We start from the raw sequence: 15,415 nt of genomic DNA, 5'->3' as shown, positions 1-15,415 counted from the left end.
TTTGTCTTTATCATAGCCATCTTGACAGGTGTGAGGTGATACCTCATTGTGGTTTGACTTGCATAATAGCTTTTCCATGCCCTTGAAAGATAGAGTCTTTGAGAGAAATATCTTGAACCATGCTTATTTGCAATTAAGAAATTCATGCCTAAAATAATAAGACAGAAATTTCATATTCACCAGTTGATTACCCATTTAGAAAGCATCTAAAAAATGCCTTAAAGCTTTCATAGGGACTGTTAAAGAGCACATAGATGAATATTAAGAATATCATATTTAAAGGGATGCTCTTTGCTTTGTGCGTTTCAGAGCAAGAATGCCCAAATCCTTACCATGTTAGAGTAGAAAACTTGGGATCCTCTGTTTTAGGCTCAGTGCAGATGGAATACTAAGCTGTTTGTGGGAAGTTTCTTCCTGTGTCTTCTAAGAATGCACACTGAAGGTGGAGCTTATTAAGCACAGTAAGCGTGGACAGGTTTCCATGTGGATCTTTTCTTATCACAGCTGGGCAAAGACTGAAAATGCATTTATTGGGAGAATTTTCAGTATACAATTTTCTGAACCACAATAAGATGTATTTTTCTTAATAAAAAAAAAAAACAAAACACGTCCCTGAAAAAACGAAATCTTCGGGAATTCCATCTCTCTTTTAAAAAAAAATTATTTAGTTATTATTTGTTTTATTTTTGGCTGTGCTGGGTCTTCACTGCTGTGCAGGCTTTTCTCTCGTTGCGGCCAGTGGGACTGTGCTTCCTAGTGGTTCTCGGGCTTCTTTCTCATTGTGACGCCTTCTCTGTTGCAGAGCATAGCCTCTATGTTGCAGAGCAAGGCTCGAGCACTTGTGGCTCCCAGGCTGTAGAGCACGGGCTCAGTAGTTGTGGCACGCGGGTTGAGTTGTTCCGCAGCATATGGGATCTTCCCGACCCAGGGATCAAAGCTGTGTCCCCTGTGTTGGCAGGCAGATTCTCATCCCCTGCACTGCCAGGGAAGCCCCCCTCCCTTTTTAACTTCCGTCTGTTTAGACGTGTTCTGGTTGCGTCACGCAGCTGCTGTGCTGGGAATGAAGAGAAGGGGGTCAAGGATGGTGGTCTAGACTGGACACTGTCCATGTACTGCAGCACAGAGCTTAAACCAGAGTAACGTGGGGGCTGGGCCTTCTTGATGCCTTTCTGAAATGAAGATCAGTTTCACCGCTTGAGAGGCTGTCTTCCCAGCCATCTTATTTTTACTGAGGGGGGCCATCTGGAAGCGTAGACAGTGAGTAGAAGCTGCCCAGCTTCAAGCCTCGGTTCTGCCTCCTCCCGACTCAGACCCGGAGCAAGCCCCTTCTCTTTTGTGTTCTCAGTCTGCACCTCTGAGAAATGGAGCTGATTCCAGGCTGTTGTGAGGACTGATAACAGTTAAGCTCTCAGAACATGATGACGTGTATACGTGCTACTACTTTGCTATTAAAATTTCCAAGAGAATAGTTAAGGGGAAAAGGCTGAACAATGAGACTAGAACAGCCGAGGCCCCTTTAATCAGTGTTACTTGAACACCCGGCTTGAGTTCTGTATGTCAGTGGCCCTATTGGGGTGACCCTCTTCCCACACTGAGGTTGGAGTTCCCTTAGAGTTATTACAGAAACTATTTGAAATGAACATAAACATGGTCCCCTTCTGTCTTCCTCTGAAGCTAAAACAAAATACAGTGGGGAAAAAAAATATTTAAAAAAATGTCCTGAATGTACAGCTTTTGAAAATAGCATGTCATGTTGCTTTTTTTCCCCTAATGTTGAAAGCTGGCTGGAAAAGCTTAATAAAGTGAATTATGTCTTCTGGTTATAAGATGAAGACATAAACTAACCTGGTTGAAGATTATGCCTGTTTTAAATACGTACACATATTTTTATAAAATTCCAATAAAATGCAATTTATTTTTATTTTTTAATGATTTTTATTGTGGTAAAAATCACATAATATAAAGCGTACTATTTTAACCACTTCTAACTGGATAGTTCTTAGTGTACTTAGTGGCACTAAGTACAGTCACATTGTTGTCCATCTCTCACTGTCATCCGTCTCCCGAGTCGTTCACTTTCCTAAACTGAAACTCTGTCCCCACTAAACACTAACTCTCCTTCCCCCTCACCCTGCACCCCTGGCATCTATCATCGTACCTTCTGGCTCTATGGACTTGACTATTTTCGGTGTCTCATATAAGTGGAGTCAAACAGTATTTGTCTGCCCTAATGTGTATTGGTTGGAGAAGGAAATGGCAACCCACTCCAGTGTTGTTGCATGGAGAATCCCAGGGACGGGGGGGCCTGGTGGGCTGCAGTCCACGGGGTCACTGAGGGTCAGACATGACTGGGCAACTTCACTTTCACTTTTCACTTTCCTGCATTGGAGAAGGTAATGGCAACCCACTCCAGTGTTGTTGCCTGGAGAATCCCAGGGATGGGGGGGCCTGGTGGGCTGCCATCTATGGGGTCACACAGAGTCGGACACGACTGAAGTGACTTAGCAGCAGCAGCAGTGTGTATTGGAATACACAGAACGCAGTTTAATAGCTCATCATATCTCCGGATTTGATGAGGGATCTCTTTTAATGCCATGGGAAAGCTGACGTGATCTGTTCCTAGAGCTTAGTCCTCAGAGATGGAAATTGAACAGTAGGGTTGTAAGAAAATGACAGAGTTCGTCTGAAGGGTCCATAATCCCCAGTGACCCTTCTTCCTGTAATTCTGTACATCTCCTTGGCCTTTCACTTTTTAAATGGCTAACTGCCTTGCTGGAGAAGAAAGAATTTTGTAGTGCCTGGTATACAGCAAGTACTCAATAAAAAAATGCTCTAAATGAGGAGTGAATGACTGCATCTGAACAGCACTTATCCTAGAGTGACAGTCATCACCTACGTAGCATCTAAAGTCTTTTTTCCTAAAGAACCAAACTCCTTTAACTCTCTTCCCTAGTAACTTCTCTCCTTGAGACGAATAGACCAAAACACACACACTCTACTCAATGGATGGAATTTTCCAAGGGGATAGGAAACTTAAGTCTCAAGTGAAGACATTCAATGTTTTGATATTAGGATGGGTCTTTTAGAGATAAATGTTGGAAGCCAGGAAAAATAGCATCAAGAGGAAATAATGCATGTGTAGGCAGCGTCAGAAATATAGAGGGTTCACACCATGGGAACTCTGACCGCTATTATTTTTGAATTTCCTTCATGTTAGTACAGCTGTGCGGATGCCATGAAGCAGGGTTATGTATTTCCCGGCCCACGGTATGGGCTCAGTCCGGGCGACCCCAGCTATGACCTCCATCCACAGACGTACCTGCTCCATCCTCATCGTTAGCCCTGAGCTCCCTCCATCAGCACCTGTACAAAGGATGCTGAGAATGAATCTGTAGTTTCAAAGTACCCAGATGCTGAATGAACTCTTTCCAGGGCCTATGGTCCGTCCTTCCTGTCCACTCTCCTGCCACAACTCTTGGGTCCAGAATGACTTTCTCCATTGCATCTCAGTCCTGCCCCACCCAGAGAGTGCCCTTCTGCTTTGATAGCTCCTTAGGCTTGAAGGCCGCATCCATGCCAGGCCTCTAGTTCCAAGATTCTGCAGACTGGCTGCAGAGTTCCAGCTGACATGGTATGGAGACAAAGGAAGACCCACTAGGGTGGAGCCCACAACCATCAGGGCCTCAGACATTGGGATGGAAGTCTAAAATCCAGTAGATTGTATAGATTGCCAAGAGTACAAAAAACCCTGTGTTGGGTAACGCTCACGAGGACATTTTCAGAAATCTGCCTTAGATGACATAACTCAACTCTCAGGATCCTTCAGCTACAGGGATCTTGTGTTAGTGATCTCTGACTTAACCATCTAAGAAGGCATTGACACGTTCTTCTGTTCCCTGGTTAAACCAGAGTTTTCTGTTTGGAGTTTACCTGTTACATATGGGAATGATGGAGGGCGGAAGGAGAAGAGGGTGACAGAGGATAAAAAGGTTGAATGGCATCACCGATTCAATGGACACGAACTTGGGCAAACTCCGGGAGGTGGTGAGGGATAGGGAAGCCTGGCATTCTTCAGTCCATAGGGTCACAGAGAGTTGGACACGACTTGGCAACTGAACAATAGCAATCTCATCACATCCAGTCACTTTTAGATCTTACATTAAGAAACATGTATTCTTTTTTTCTTCTCTTTTTCCAGAAAGGTAAGTTTGTCTTTATCCAAGGGTCCATGGCTGCCTTTACTAACAGCAACCCTCTGAGCTGTTCCCCAATGCCCAGCAGCTGACCCCTGGCACACAGCTGGCTTCACTCCCTGATCCCAGTCCTCCAAGGCTGCTGGGGTCCCCTGTCCTGCTGCTTCCTGCAGGGCCATTCCTGCTCCCCTTTCTGCCCTTCCTGCCCACACCTAAGCCAGGAGCACTGCTGCTACGTCACTTCAGTCATGTCCAGCTCTGTGCAACCCCATAGACAGCCTCCCACCAGGCTCCCCCGTCCCTGGGATTCTCCAGGCAAGAACACTGGAGTGGGTTACCATTTCCTTCTCCAATGCATGAAAGTGAAAAGTGAAAGTGAAATTGCTCAGTCGTGTCTGACTCTTAGTGACCTCATGGACTGCAACCCACCAGGCTCCTCCATCCATGGGATTTTCCAGGCAAGAGTACTGGAGTGGGGTGCCATTGCCTTCTGCAAGGAGCACTGGCAGCCTTCAAATTCCATGTCTAACAATCGGCTGCAGGGATTTGAAAGTGAACACAAAGGTTTCCTTCTGAGGTTTGAAGAGGCATGTCACTCTAGAATAAACCTGGCCGAGTGTCACCTCTCACCGTCTGTGTGCGTGGCCTGTTTTCAGGGAGAACAAGTACCCTTCCAGTGTTCCTGCGCACGTTTCCAATCAGCTGGCACAGATGGGGCTTTTAACCGACAGCTGCAGAAGGAGCTGGCTGGAGGGATAGGAACCAGACACATGGGGCTTTCACACGACAGCTGCAGAAGGAGCTGGCTGGAGGAATAGGAACCAGGGGCTTTTACCCGACAGCTGCAGAAGGAGCTGGCTGGAGGGATAGGAACCAGGTGGTAGCACTGGTTCCCATATGCCTGTGCTCTGCTTCCAGCGAGCATGGGCACTGTCTTAGTCTCATAGTCCACCTGTCGCAAGATGCCATGGGCCAGGGGTCTTAAACAACCGGACTTCTTTTCTCATGGTTCTCGAGATTGAAGTCCAAGATCAAGGTGCTGGGGAGGAGGGTGGTTGGTGTTGGGTGAGACCTCTGTCCTTGGCTGGAGGATGACTACCTTCTCACTGTAAACTCAGTGGCAGAGAGAGAGAAAGAGAGGAGTCTGGTCTCTTCCTCTTCTTAAAAGGGCACTAATCCCATCATAAGGGCCTCAGCCTCATGACCTCATGTGAACTTTCTTCTCTCCCAAAGGCCCCACCTCCACATGCCTTCATGCTGGGACTGGGGCTTCAGTATGTGAATCTGGAGGAGGCACGGTCATTCAGCACATCACAGATGACTGCATTTGTCTTTTCAGTCTCCTCCTCCAACCCATTCCTTCCCCTCCACCTTGCCCATCCTGGCTCCTCTCTGTGCACCATGGAAAGGCAGGGAGGCAGGTTCTGGGGGACCACAGTAATGGAAGGCTGTGTCTTCTTCTCCTCCAGGAACTCCCCTGATGAGTGCAGCATGGCCAAAGGTGGGAAGATGGTGGGCAGCCCGGACACTGTCGGGATGAACTACAGCAGCTACATGGAGGAGAAGCACATGCCACCCCCAAACATGACCACCAACGAGCGCCGTGTCATCGTCCCTGCAGGTCAGAGGCTTGGTCAGCGGCCCGGGCCTTCCTCGGGCTCCGCTCAACTCTCTCTTCCTGCCCTTGGCATTGGTCACCCTCAGCTGCCTACAGTAACGGTTGCGGATGGACCAGCAGATACTGGTCCACCGTGGTGAAGTGCTCACCGCTATGTGTGCACACGCGTGTGTGTGTGCGCGCGTGTGTGCACATGTGCGTGTGTGTGAGAGAGAATCCATGCCGAGTGACCTTTCCCAGGAGGACTTGCCTTTTCTCTGAGCTTATTTGGTGTTAAATATCCTTCCTTTTATGAAGTGCTTCTTATAATAGAAGGTAGGATTTACATTTTTTTCTTACCTAGCATAATTAAAAATTGGGAGGCCTGTATTGTTGGTTGTCAAAACTTGAAATTCCAGCCCTCACTGGCTTATGAAAGAGACTCTGAGAGCCTGAGTCATTCTTTTCCAGAAGGAATTCTAAACATAATCCAAAACAGTAACTCTGGATTTGAGAACCATGCCAGGGATTTATTTATTTAGCAAAACTAAAAGTAATCGGAAGGATGCCTTAAAACTCCTCAGAGGAAGTGTGCTACATAAAACCAAAAATACCCACCACAGCAATAGCAATGGTGACCACCGGTGGGTCCTGACTGAGGTATTCAGTGAGCAATGCACATACACTGAATTTTTGGTGTCATGAACTCTCAAGCAATACGTAGCGTGGTTCGTCACGAGTGCCCTGATGAGGACAGTGATGCTCGGAGAGGTCGGCCTGCAGTTAGTAAGAGGCGAGTGAGAACTTCCCAGGTGTCACACTTGTAAAGAACCCCACGGGCCAGTGCAGGAGATGTGAGTTCAGTCCCTGGGGTGGGAAGATCCCCTGGAGAAGGAAATGGCAGCCCCCTCCAGTGTTCTTGCCTGGGAATTTCCCTGGATAGAAGAGACTGGCGGGCTCCACAGGGTGGCACAGAGTTGGATACATCTTAGCAACTAAGCGTAAGTTAGAACTCAGACAAGTCACCCCGAATCCTTCATTCTCAAGCTCCTTTCTGTAGCCCCTGGGGGCTCCCTCCATCACCCCCTGTGGCCATCTGGGCCCCTCACCCTCTGCTTCTGGGACTGAACTTGCTGTCACTTTAGCCTGAAACCCTTGGTTCCAGGGAGTTCTGTCGTTCCTCCGGGTTCTCTAGCCACCCCGTCCAGAGGTGCCCCTCAGCTCCTCCACCCAGTGACCCTAACCCCTGCCTGCCTGCCTTCCTTTTGTTGCTTTTATTCTCCTCTGTCACTGCAGTGGGCTTTTATGTGAAAGTCCTCTTCTCATCTTCCTCCCTCAGTCGAGTGTAAGACCCACAAAGGCCCTGCCTCCATGGCCAAGTCCAGTGCCTGATGTCCCTTAGGTTCTCCGTGAATGTTAACTGAGGGAAGAATGGACGAAAGGGTGCCTGACCCCCAGGTGGTCCTGCCCAGGACTCTGCTTATTGCTGGAGTCGTAAGAGTTGAGAATGGGTGAAACCGGTGCAGACTTAATTCTCCCTTGCCCCGGAGGTGGTGTGTGCATGCTCAGTCACTTTAGTCATGTCTGACTCTTTGCGACCCTGTGGACTATAGCCCGTCAGGCTCCTCTGTCCATGGGGTTCTCCAGGCAGGAATAACTGGAGTGGGTTGTCATGCCCTCCTCCAGGGGATCTTGCCCACCCAGGGATTGAACCGAGTCTCCTGTGTCCCCCGCATTGCAGGTGTTGTTTACCACTGGGCCACCAGGGAAGCCCTGTGTCTCTGGTAGGGTGACCTGAATCTCGACATCTATAGGATATTAGTCCTTCCATGATCTTGTATTTACTGGGTTGCTTGAGCTCTCCATCATTCTGGACCACTGAGTGGGAAGTACTAACAGGGCCCCAGGGACCCCCTTGTGCTACAAGCATCGTTCTCCTGCTCCGTATAGTGCAGCAGTTGTACAATTTCCCTCCAGAGTTAAGACCAGTCCTTCTAGCTGATAATTCTCTTCTGGCAGCTGGGTCAGGAGCCAGAAGAGGTCAAGGGGACCGTCTCCACTGCCAGTTTGAAAGTGAAAGGGTTAGTCACTTAGTCGTGTTGGATTCTTTGTGACCCCCAAGGACTGTAGCCTGTCAGGCTCTTCTGTCCATGGGATTTCTCCAGGCAAGAACACTGGAGTGGGTTGCCATTTCCTTCTCCAGCGGATCTTCCTGACCCAGGGATCGAATCCACGTGTCATGTCTTCTGCCTTGGCAGGTGGGTTCTTTACCATTAATGCCACCTGGGAGTTCACCTCTGTGAGGTTTGAGGACAAATGAGATCAAATCCCGTCCATGGCACGCTTCCCATCCCCAGGCCTTAGTCTGCACCAGACCGCCTCCAGCGGACTTCTGTTTCTACCACCTTCCAAGCAAGAAAGTTCAGAGTGCAAAACACCCGGTTTGGGCTCACGGACTGGGCTTCTCTTCAGAATGGTCACTGCGCAGCTTTCAGGAAACTTTAGGAAGCTAGTTGGAAGCAGTGCGGTATGAAGGGCTCATCCATCCCTGCTCCTGAAGCACACATAAGGCTTTCACAGGGGACAGTGGAGTGAGTCTCGCGTGTGCCTTATGGGAAGGACAAAGCTGCTTTTGATGTTTCCGGAAAGGAAGTAGACGTTTACGCCGAAGGCATGCATTTGGTTTGGTCATGGCAACTAAGCTACACTCCTGAGAACCATCACTTCTTGTTGTGACTTAGAACCGGAGGCATTTCCGGTTGAGTGGGAAAAAAGTATGGAAAGGCGAATGTCCAAGGGGCGCGTCCTGGACGCGTGGTACCTAAAGGGGTTGGGAGCAGATGTGTGCCTGAGGAGGGCGGGTCGGGCAGGGGTGCTGTTGGCTTGGACGCTGGCTGGGGCGGAACGGGATGAGATGAAACCCAGAGGATGTCTGCCCAAGCCCGTCTCACACTTTGCCTTTCTCCTTGAGAATGGGATTTCCTCAGTTTACATGAAACAGAGCCTTTAGTTCTCTAAGATGAGAGGCTCGCTCTGAGGAAGGGCTTACATTAAAGGCACTTATCTGAGATCCACATGGAATCACAGACCCGGGAGCTAAGCCTGGTGCCATGACATCCTTTCGTCTGACGGGGCCCTATTTCTGTCACGCCAGCAGCAGGCTTTGATGTTGTCAATATCATTTCTAGTAGGACCAGAGTAGCTTCCTATGTCAAATCTTTTTTAGAAAACAAGAGAGCCATTTTCATGGGAAAGAGGCAAAGAAGCAATTTAAACAAGTCAGGACATCCACCCTTTGTGATTTGTGCAGTTGTTGTTCAGTCACTAAGTCGTGTCCACCTCCCTGTGACCACGCTTTGTGATTTGTGCAGTTGTTTAGTTGCTAAGTCCAGCTCTTTGCAACCCCGTGGACCGTGGCCTGCCAGGCTTCCCTGTCCTTCACTATCTCCTGGAGTTTGCTCATATTTATATCCATTGAGTCAGTGATGCTATTTATCTCATCCTCTGTCGTCCCCTTCTCCTCCTGCCTTCAATCTTTCCCAGAATCAGGGTCTTTTCTAGTGAGTCGGCTCTTTGCATCAGGTGGCCGGAGTACTGGAGCTTCAGCTTCAGCATCAGTCCTTCCAATGAGTATTCAGAGTTGATTTCCTTTAGGATGGACTGGTTTGTTCTCCTTGCGGTCCAAGTGACTCTCAAGAGTCTTCTCCAGCTCCACAGTTCGAAAACATCAGTCCTTCGGTGCTCAGCCTTCTTTATGGTCCATCTCTCACATCCATACCTGACTACTGGACAAGCCATAGCCTTGACTGGATGGACCTTTGCTGGCTAAGTGCTGTCTCTGTGTAGTGCTGTCTCGGTGCTCATTAACTGCCAGCCATTTGGCTGGAAGCCTGGTTGCACAGATTGGCTCATATCAAGCTTTTGTGTAAAGGCTGTTTCATCCCCTGAAGGAAGCCCTCTTTCAGCTGTCCCCTCCTTTGGTTGCTTCACGCCAAGGCGAGGACAGTTATTCAGTTAATCGGGTTTGTAAGAGAGCTCACTGCGGCTGCTTTTGCAAGTTGTGAGTCTTGCAGTTATTGGTCAAGCCTCAGGTATGTGTGCTCACACGCAGACACACAGATGAACACACAGACACACAGCTGTATTGCACAATCCAGAAAATCCCCCAGTGTAAAGACAGCAGGACCTGGGCATGGCTGAATCGCTGACCCCTCCATGCCTTCGGCCCCAGCTCTGCGATCCAGGCCCCTCGCTAGGACACCTTTTGGGTGTAGAGAGCTCTGCATACTTAGGTAGAATTCTCCAAACCTGGTTACGACTGATTCATGTAGTTCCTACTATTTAAGCACATTCATTGGCCCTTCTAAATGCAAATCAGAAAGACAACCCCACCCCCCAAATCCATTATTTATTCCTAAGCACTTGCAGTAGCAACCAGCTACATACTGACATTCATGTCCTAGACCTGAAAATGGTCCTGAGAAACACTGACCAAGAGGATAGGTGTGTAGACAGAAGACACAGAAAAAGACACGGTCTTCTGGACTCCTGGCCTGGATTCCTCACTTCTAGACGTCCCTGGTTTTGAGACTCACTGTCTCTAACTCAGGCTTCCCAGCTGGCTCTGGGGGTGAAGAACCCACCTGCCAATGCAGGTTAGATGTAAGAGACCTGGGTTCCATCCCCGGGTCGGGAAGATCCCTTGGAGGAGGGCATGGAAACCCACTCTAGTATTCTTGTCTGGAGAATCCCAAGGACAGAGTAGCCTGGCAGGCTGCATCTGTAAGGTTGCACAGAGTCGGACACGACTGAAGCAACTCAGCACACATGTGCATGCACATGTGTGCATGGGTGCACGCACACACACACACACACACACGTCTAACTCAGGAGCTTTATAAAAACTCGTCAGATATCCCTAATGAATAAAAATACTTTCACTGAATATATTTATACTCCTTCTTTCAGAATGGATTTAAGAAAGATCACACAAATATAAGTAAAAACAAAAAGACAGAATTTGTTTTCAAAGTAAATGGATAGAGAACATGGGCTAAAGTAAGAACTTAACAGGCAGTGAAACCAGGGGTGAGGTTTGTATGTCGATGTATATATTTGGAGAAGGAACTGGCAACCCACTCCAGTATTCTTGACTGGAGAATCCCATGGGCAGAGGAGCCTGGGGGCTTTAGTGCATGGGGTTGCAAAGAGTCAGACACGATTGAAGCGACTTAGCACATATGTATATATTAACGCAAACTTTATATCCTGCACAGTTGCAAACAGTGGGTCCAAGGTGTCAGCAGGCTGTGTGAAGGCGATGCCTTAATCAATACATGCCCCAGTGTCGCCAGGATTAAAAGAAAACATGTGGGAAAGATGGCCCAGCTCTTAATTTTGAGTCTAGAGAAAAATGTGTCTCTTCGTTTGTCATCGGAAGGTAACAGGGAAGTCACATGAAAGCACTCAGCCAGTAAGGCCACCAGATACCCTTGGAAGCCCTGACTTCCACCTGTTGTCCTGGAAACGCCACTGGCTATGCTTCTCCTTCTCAAGGTGTAGAGATTAGACAATACATCACATGTGCTCTGTCTACCATCTGTATATAACTGTCACGTATCATCTATGTTTCCATCTGTCTGTCTATGAATCTGTTGTCTATCTACCTCTCATTTATCACCTATCATCTGTATCTATCTTTCCAGCTCTGTATTTATCTACCTACCTGCCTCTCATTTATCTATCATCTCTCCCTCTGTCATTGGTATCTATCTTTCCATCTGTCTATCCATCATCTGTCTACCTATTATCTGTCTTATTTGGTGTGAATAGCTGTATATCTAGGTCTGCATCTCACAGGGTTGGACTGTTTCTTATGTTCATGGTTGCAGGTCAAAGTATCATTCAGTGGTGTCACTCTTAACAAGATGAGCCCCAGACAGGGGACCCAGTTCAATGGCTCTTGTTGGCTCAGCTTAATTTGGAGGTTGACTGGGAGATGTTTCTCCAAGTATGATCAGAACCACCTGCATCAGGGTCATCTGGGAGACTTAGGATGTAAAAGTGCCCACCTCCAAATTTTCTGAATCCAGGTATGGAGTGGAGGATTCTACATTGTTAGCACATTTTTGGGGGTGATTTTCATGCATTATAGGGTTTGAGGAGTTCTAGACTATATAGAAGATACTAAATAAATTTTGAGCTTCCCAGGTGGCGTAGTGGTAAAGAATCCACCTGCCAATGCAAGAGACACAGGTTCAATCCCTGGTTTGGAGAGATCCCCTGGAATATGAAATGGCAATCCACTCCAGTACTCTTCCCTGGAGAATTCCATGGACAGAGGAGCCTGGTGGGCTACAGTTCATGGAGTTGCAAAGAGTTGGACGTGACTGAGTAAGTGAACACGTATACACACAAATAATTTTGCTTTAATACACTTTCATTTTTTTTTAAATAAAGACATCATTTGGGAAAGGGAGTTGGCAAAAGAAAGAATTGTCCTAAAGCTTTTCCCTTCAGATGTGTTTTGGGAGTGGTGGTTGGCCCGTGTCATTGGTTGACATGATAAATTCTGTAAAGGTCTTGGGTGAAGGCGTTCACTGGGAAATCCAGGGCCACTCAAGGCACAGAGTGCGATGTGAGAGCTGAGGAAGAAGCCCCGCAGCCCTGTTCGTTGGTGACAGCCCCGAGCTCCATTCAGACCAGTCAGATCAAGTGCGGTACTTGCCTGTGCTTTACTGTGTTCCCATCGACAGCATCGACAGCTCGGGGACAGCCCGGGAATCTTGGCTCCTGGGTGTTTCCGGTTCTGCTGCACCGAGGCTGTGACCACAGATGGATGTTCAAAAGCAATGGGTTCTCTCGCACAGTGGAACTGGTGTGCTCTGGGGAACATAGGTTCCGTGCTGTCTGATGAAGCCTCAGCATCAGGATACTGTCCTTGCGTGTGCCGAGTGGCCTCCCGCGGTCACGGTTTAGGTTTTGACAGCGTCCTTGGCGACGTGCTAAGCAAGAGGGCTGGCAAAGAGGAAGGCACGGTCTTTACCCACTTTTCTTCAAAGTTGCAAAATGCAACAGAACCTCTGGTTTCAGCAGCTTACATCATTTTGAGAAGATTTCCTCCTTTTTTTTGTTGTTGTTTTTAGTCCCCAAAATGGGTGCTGAAGCCTGGGGCTTTTCAAACACTTCTGTTTTCATTGTCTAAATATTCACCTTGAGCACAAATGCTCATGGGGGTCAGAAGTCTCAGAGGGAAATAGTTGCCACATTGGTCTTTGTTTCCCCTGTTTGCTTTTTAAATTTCATTTTTAATTGGAGTATAATTGCGTAACATTACTGTGTCAGCTTTTGCTCTACAACAGTATGAATCAGCTGTATGTATACATATATTCCCCCCCCTCCTGAGCCTCCCCACCACCCCACCCCACCCCATCCCACACCTGTAGGTCATCACAGAGCACGGAGCTGAGTTATGCACCTTTTAACAAAGTTCGCTCTCTGTACTCATTCATTTATTCATTCACTGAGCACGTGGAATATTCCAGCCACCAAGAATAAAAGCTCTTAGGAGATTTAAAACCCCCAGTCCCTGGTCCCCAGACACACGTGGCTGGAGCTTCTCCCATCGTGCCGTGCTCAGGCCCTCCTTGCCGGGTGACTTCTACTCAGCGTGTGAGGCATCCACCGAGTACTTGTTATTCTTGTACTAGTCACAGAGGAAATGACCGAAGCCTGTGAGAAGCAGATAAGACCCGGCCGCATGAGGTTAAGTCATTCGTGGAGGGGAGAGCATGATTAAGAGCTCAGATGAGTGATTCAGACACGTGTTTCCAAATAGCTGGGGAACAAGATGACCGTAAGCATGACCGTGAGGAACAGCTTCCTTTGTCCCCTCGTGATGCGCTTTCCGAAGCCCCGCCACCTCCACCGTTTCCCTCCGCCCTAGCCCTTCCCCCAGTCGTATCTTTCTACTCCTGTGCTGCGTTGTCATCTGTGTCCTCTCCCAGGCGGTTCCCTCCAATGGAATGTCCTCCTGCTCCCCTGCTAACAAGTCCTTCTCGCTTTCCAAGGCACCTTTGAAATCCACCCTCTCTAAGAAACCATCCTGGATCTTCAGGCACCTTCATTGCTTCTCTGACGACGTCTTAGCAATCCCTACATCACAATTTATGTGTTTTTGTATTATAGTCTATAATGCATGTGTATACTAGATATAGTGTTTAATTCCATGAAGGATTTGACATGCCTTGCAGACCAAACTACTGATCATCACGTGAGCCAAACTACTGATCAGTTAGAAACTGGGGACTGATACTAAGGCAGTTGGGCTTCTCAGGCGGCTCAGTTTGATAGAGAATCCACCTGCCAATGCAGAAGACTTGGGTTCAGTCCCTGGGTCAGGAAGATCTCCTGGAGGAGGAAGGAAATGGTGACCTACTCCATTTTTTGGCCTGGAGAATCCCACGACAGAGGGATTTAAAGATGTAGCTCTTTTGGCTACAAGTTTGGCCAAGATGCTGTGGCTTAGTTTCTAGAATAGCATTGAGCTTCCTGGTGGCCAACAAAAAAGATCCATAGGGGAAATAATATCTTTTATCAGAAATAAATTTCACAGGGAAGGGAATGTTTTTCCTGGTGCAGAATCCTAAAAGCAGAATCTCTGGACATTATATTTGGGCTTAACTCAGACATGGGAGAAGGCAATGGCACCCCACTCCAGTACTCTTGCCTGGAAAATCCCATGGATGGAGGAGCCTGGAAAGCTGCAGTCCATGGGGTCACTGAGGGTCGGACATGACTGAGTGACTTCACTTTCACTTTTCACTTTCATGCATTGGAGAAGGAAATGGCAACCCACTCCAGTGTTCTTGCCTGGAGAATCCCAGGGACAGGGCATCCTGGTGGGCTGCCGTCTATAGGGTCACACAGAGTCGGACACGACTGAAGTGACTCAGCAGCAGCAACTCAGACATGAGCACCTTCCTTGTGACATCCTCTATGGACAGAGGGAGTTATGTTAGCAAACAACTCAGTGCAGACAGAAGGCATATGCCAGTGTGAGTCTTTGCTAGTCTGGTTTCTTAGAAAGTCAGGATTTTGATTTCTCAAAGTGGCAGAAAGTTCCTATGGCTTGCACAAGACCTTTTCTAAAGATGACATCTCCAAGCTCAGGTTGAAAGTAGATGAATAACAAGCAATGGAAGAAAATACTCTCCAAATCCAAATGGCCAACGTTTTATTACAGTGCACTCAGCCATGAAATTAAAAGATGCTTTCTCCTTGGAAGAAAATCTATGACAAACCTAGGCAGTGTATTAAAAAGCAGAGACATCAGTTTGCCAACAAAGGTCTGTATAGTCAAAGCTATGCTTTTTCCAGTAGTCATGTACAGATGTGAGAGCTGGACCATAAAGAAGGCTAACTGCTGAAGAATTGATGCTTTCAAAATGTGGTGTTGGAGGAGACTCTTGAGAGTCCCTTGGACAGCAAGGAGATCAAACCAGTCAGTCCCAAAGAAAACCAAGCCTGAATAGTCATTGGAAGGACTGATGCTGAAGCTGAAGCTCCAATACTTTGGCCACCTGATGCAAAGAGCCAACTCATTGGAAAACACTCTGGTGTTGGG

The 15,415-nt window shown here is 47.8% G+C and overlaps 1 protein-coding gene across 4 annotated transcripts in view; it reads left to right on the top strand.

Moving 5' to 3' along the window:
• ERG (ETS transcription factor ERG) overlaps window positions 1–15,415 on the top strand; it is a 314,770-nt gene that overhangs the window by 257,881 nt on the left and 41,474 nt on the right. For 3 of the 4 annotated variants that reach the window (XM_070796912.1, XM_070796899.1, XM_019964238.2), the window contains one exon: window positions 5,663–5,814. In XM_070796912.1, coding sequence (XP_070653013.1) covers window positions 5,663–5,814 — 152 coding nt within the window. Of the gene's footprint in view, window positions 1–5,640; window positions 5,815–15,415 lie in introns of those variants that run through there. The other variant, XM_070796921.1, reaches the window with a different exon arrangement.

This window comes from Bos indicus, chromosome 1 (genome assembly GCF_029378745.1).
Source record: "Bos indicus isolate NIAB-ARS_2022 breed Sahiwal x Tharparkar chromosome 1, NIAB-ARS_B.indTharparkar_mat_pri_1.0, whole genome shotgun sequence".
NCBI lineage: Eukaryota > Metazoa > Chordata > Mammalia > Artiodactyla > Bovidae > Bos > Bos indicus.
This window is presented reverse-complemented; position numbering and strand designations above follow the sequence as displayed.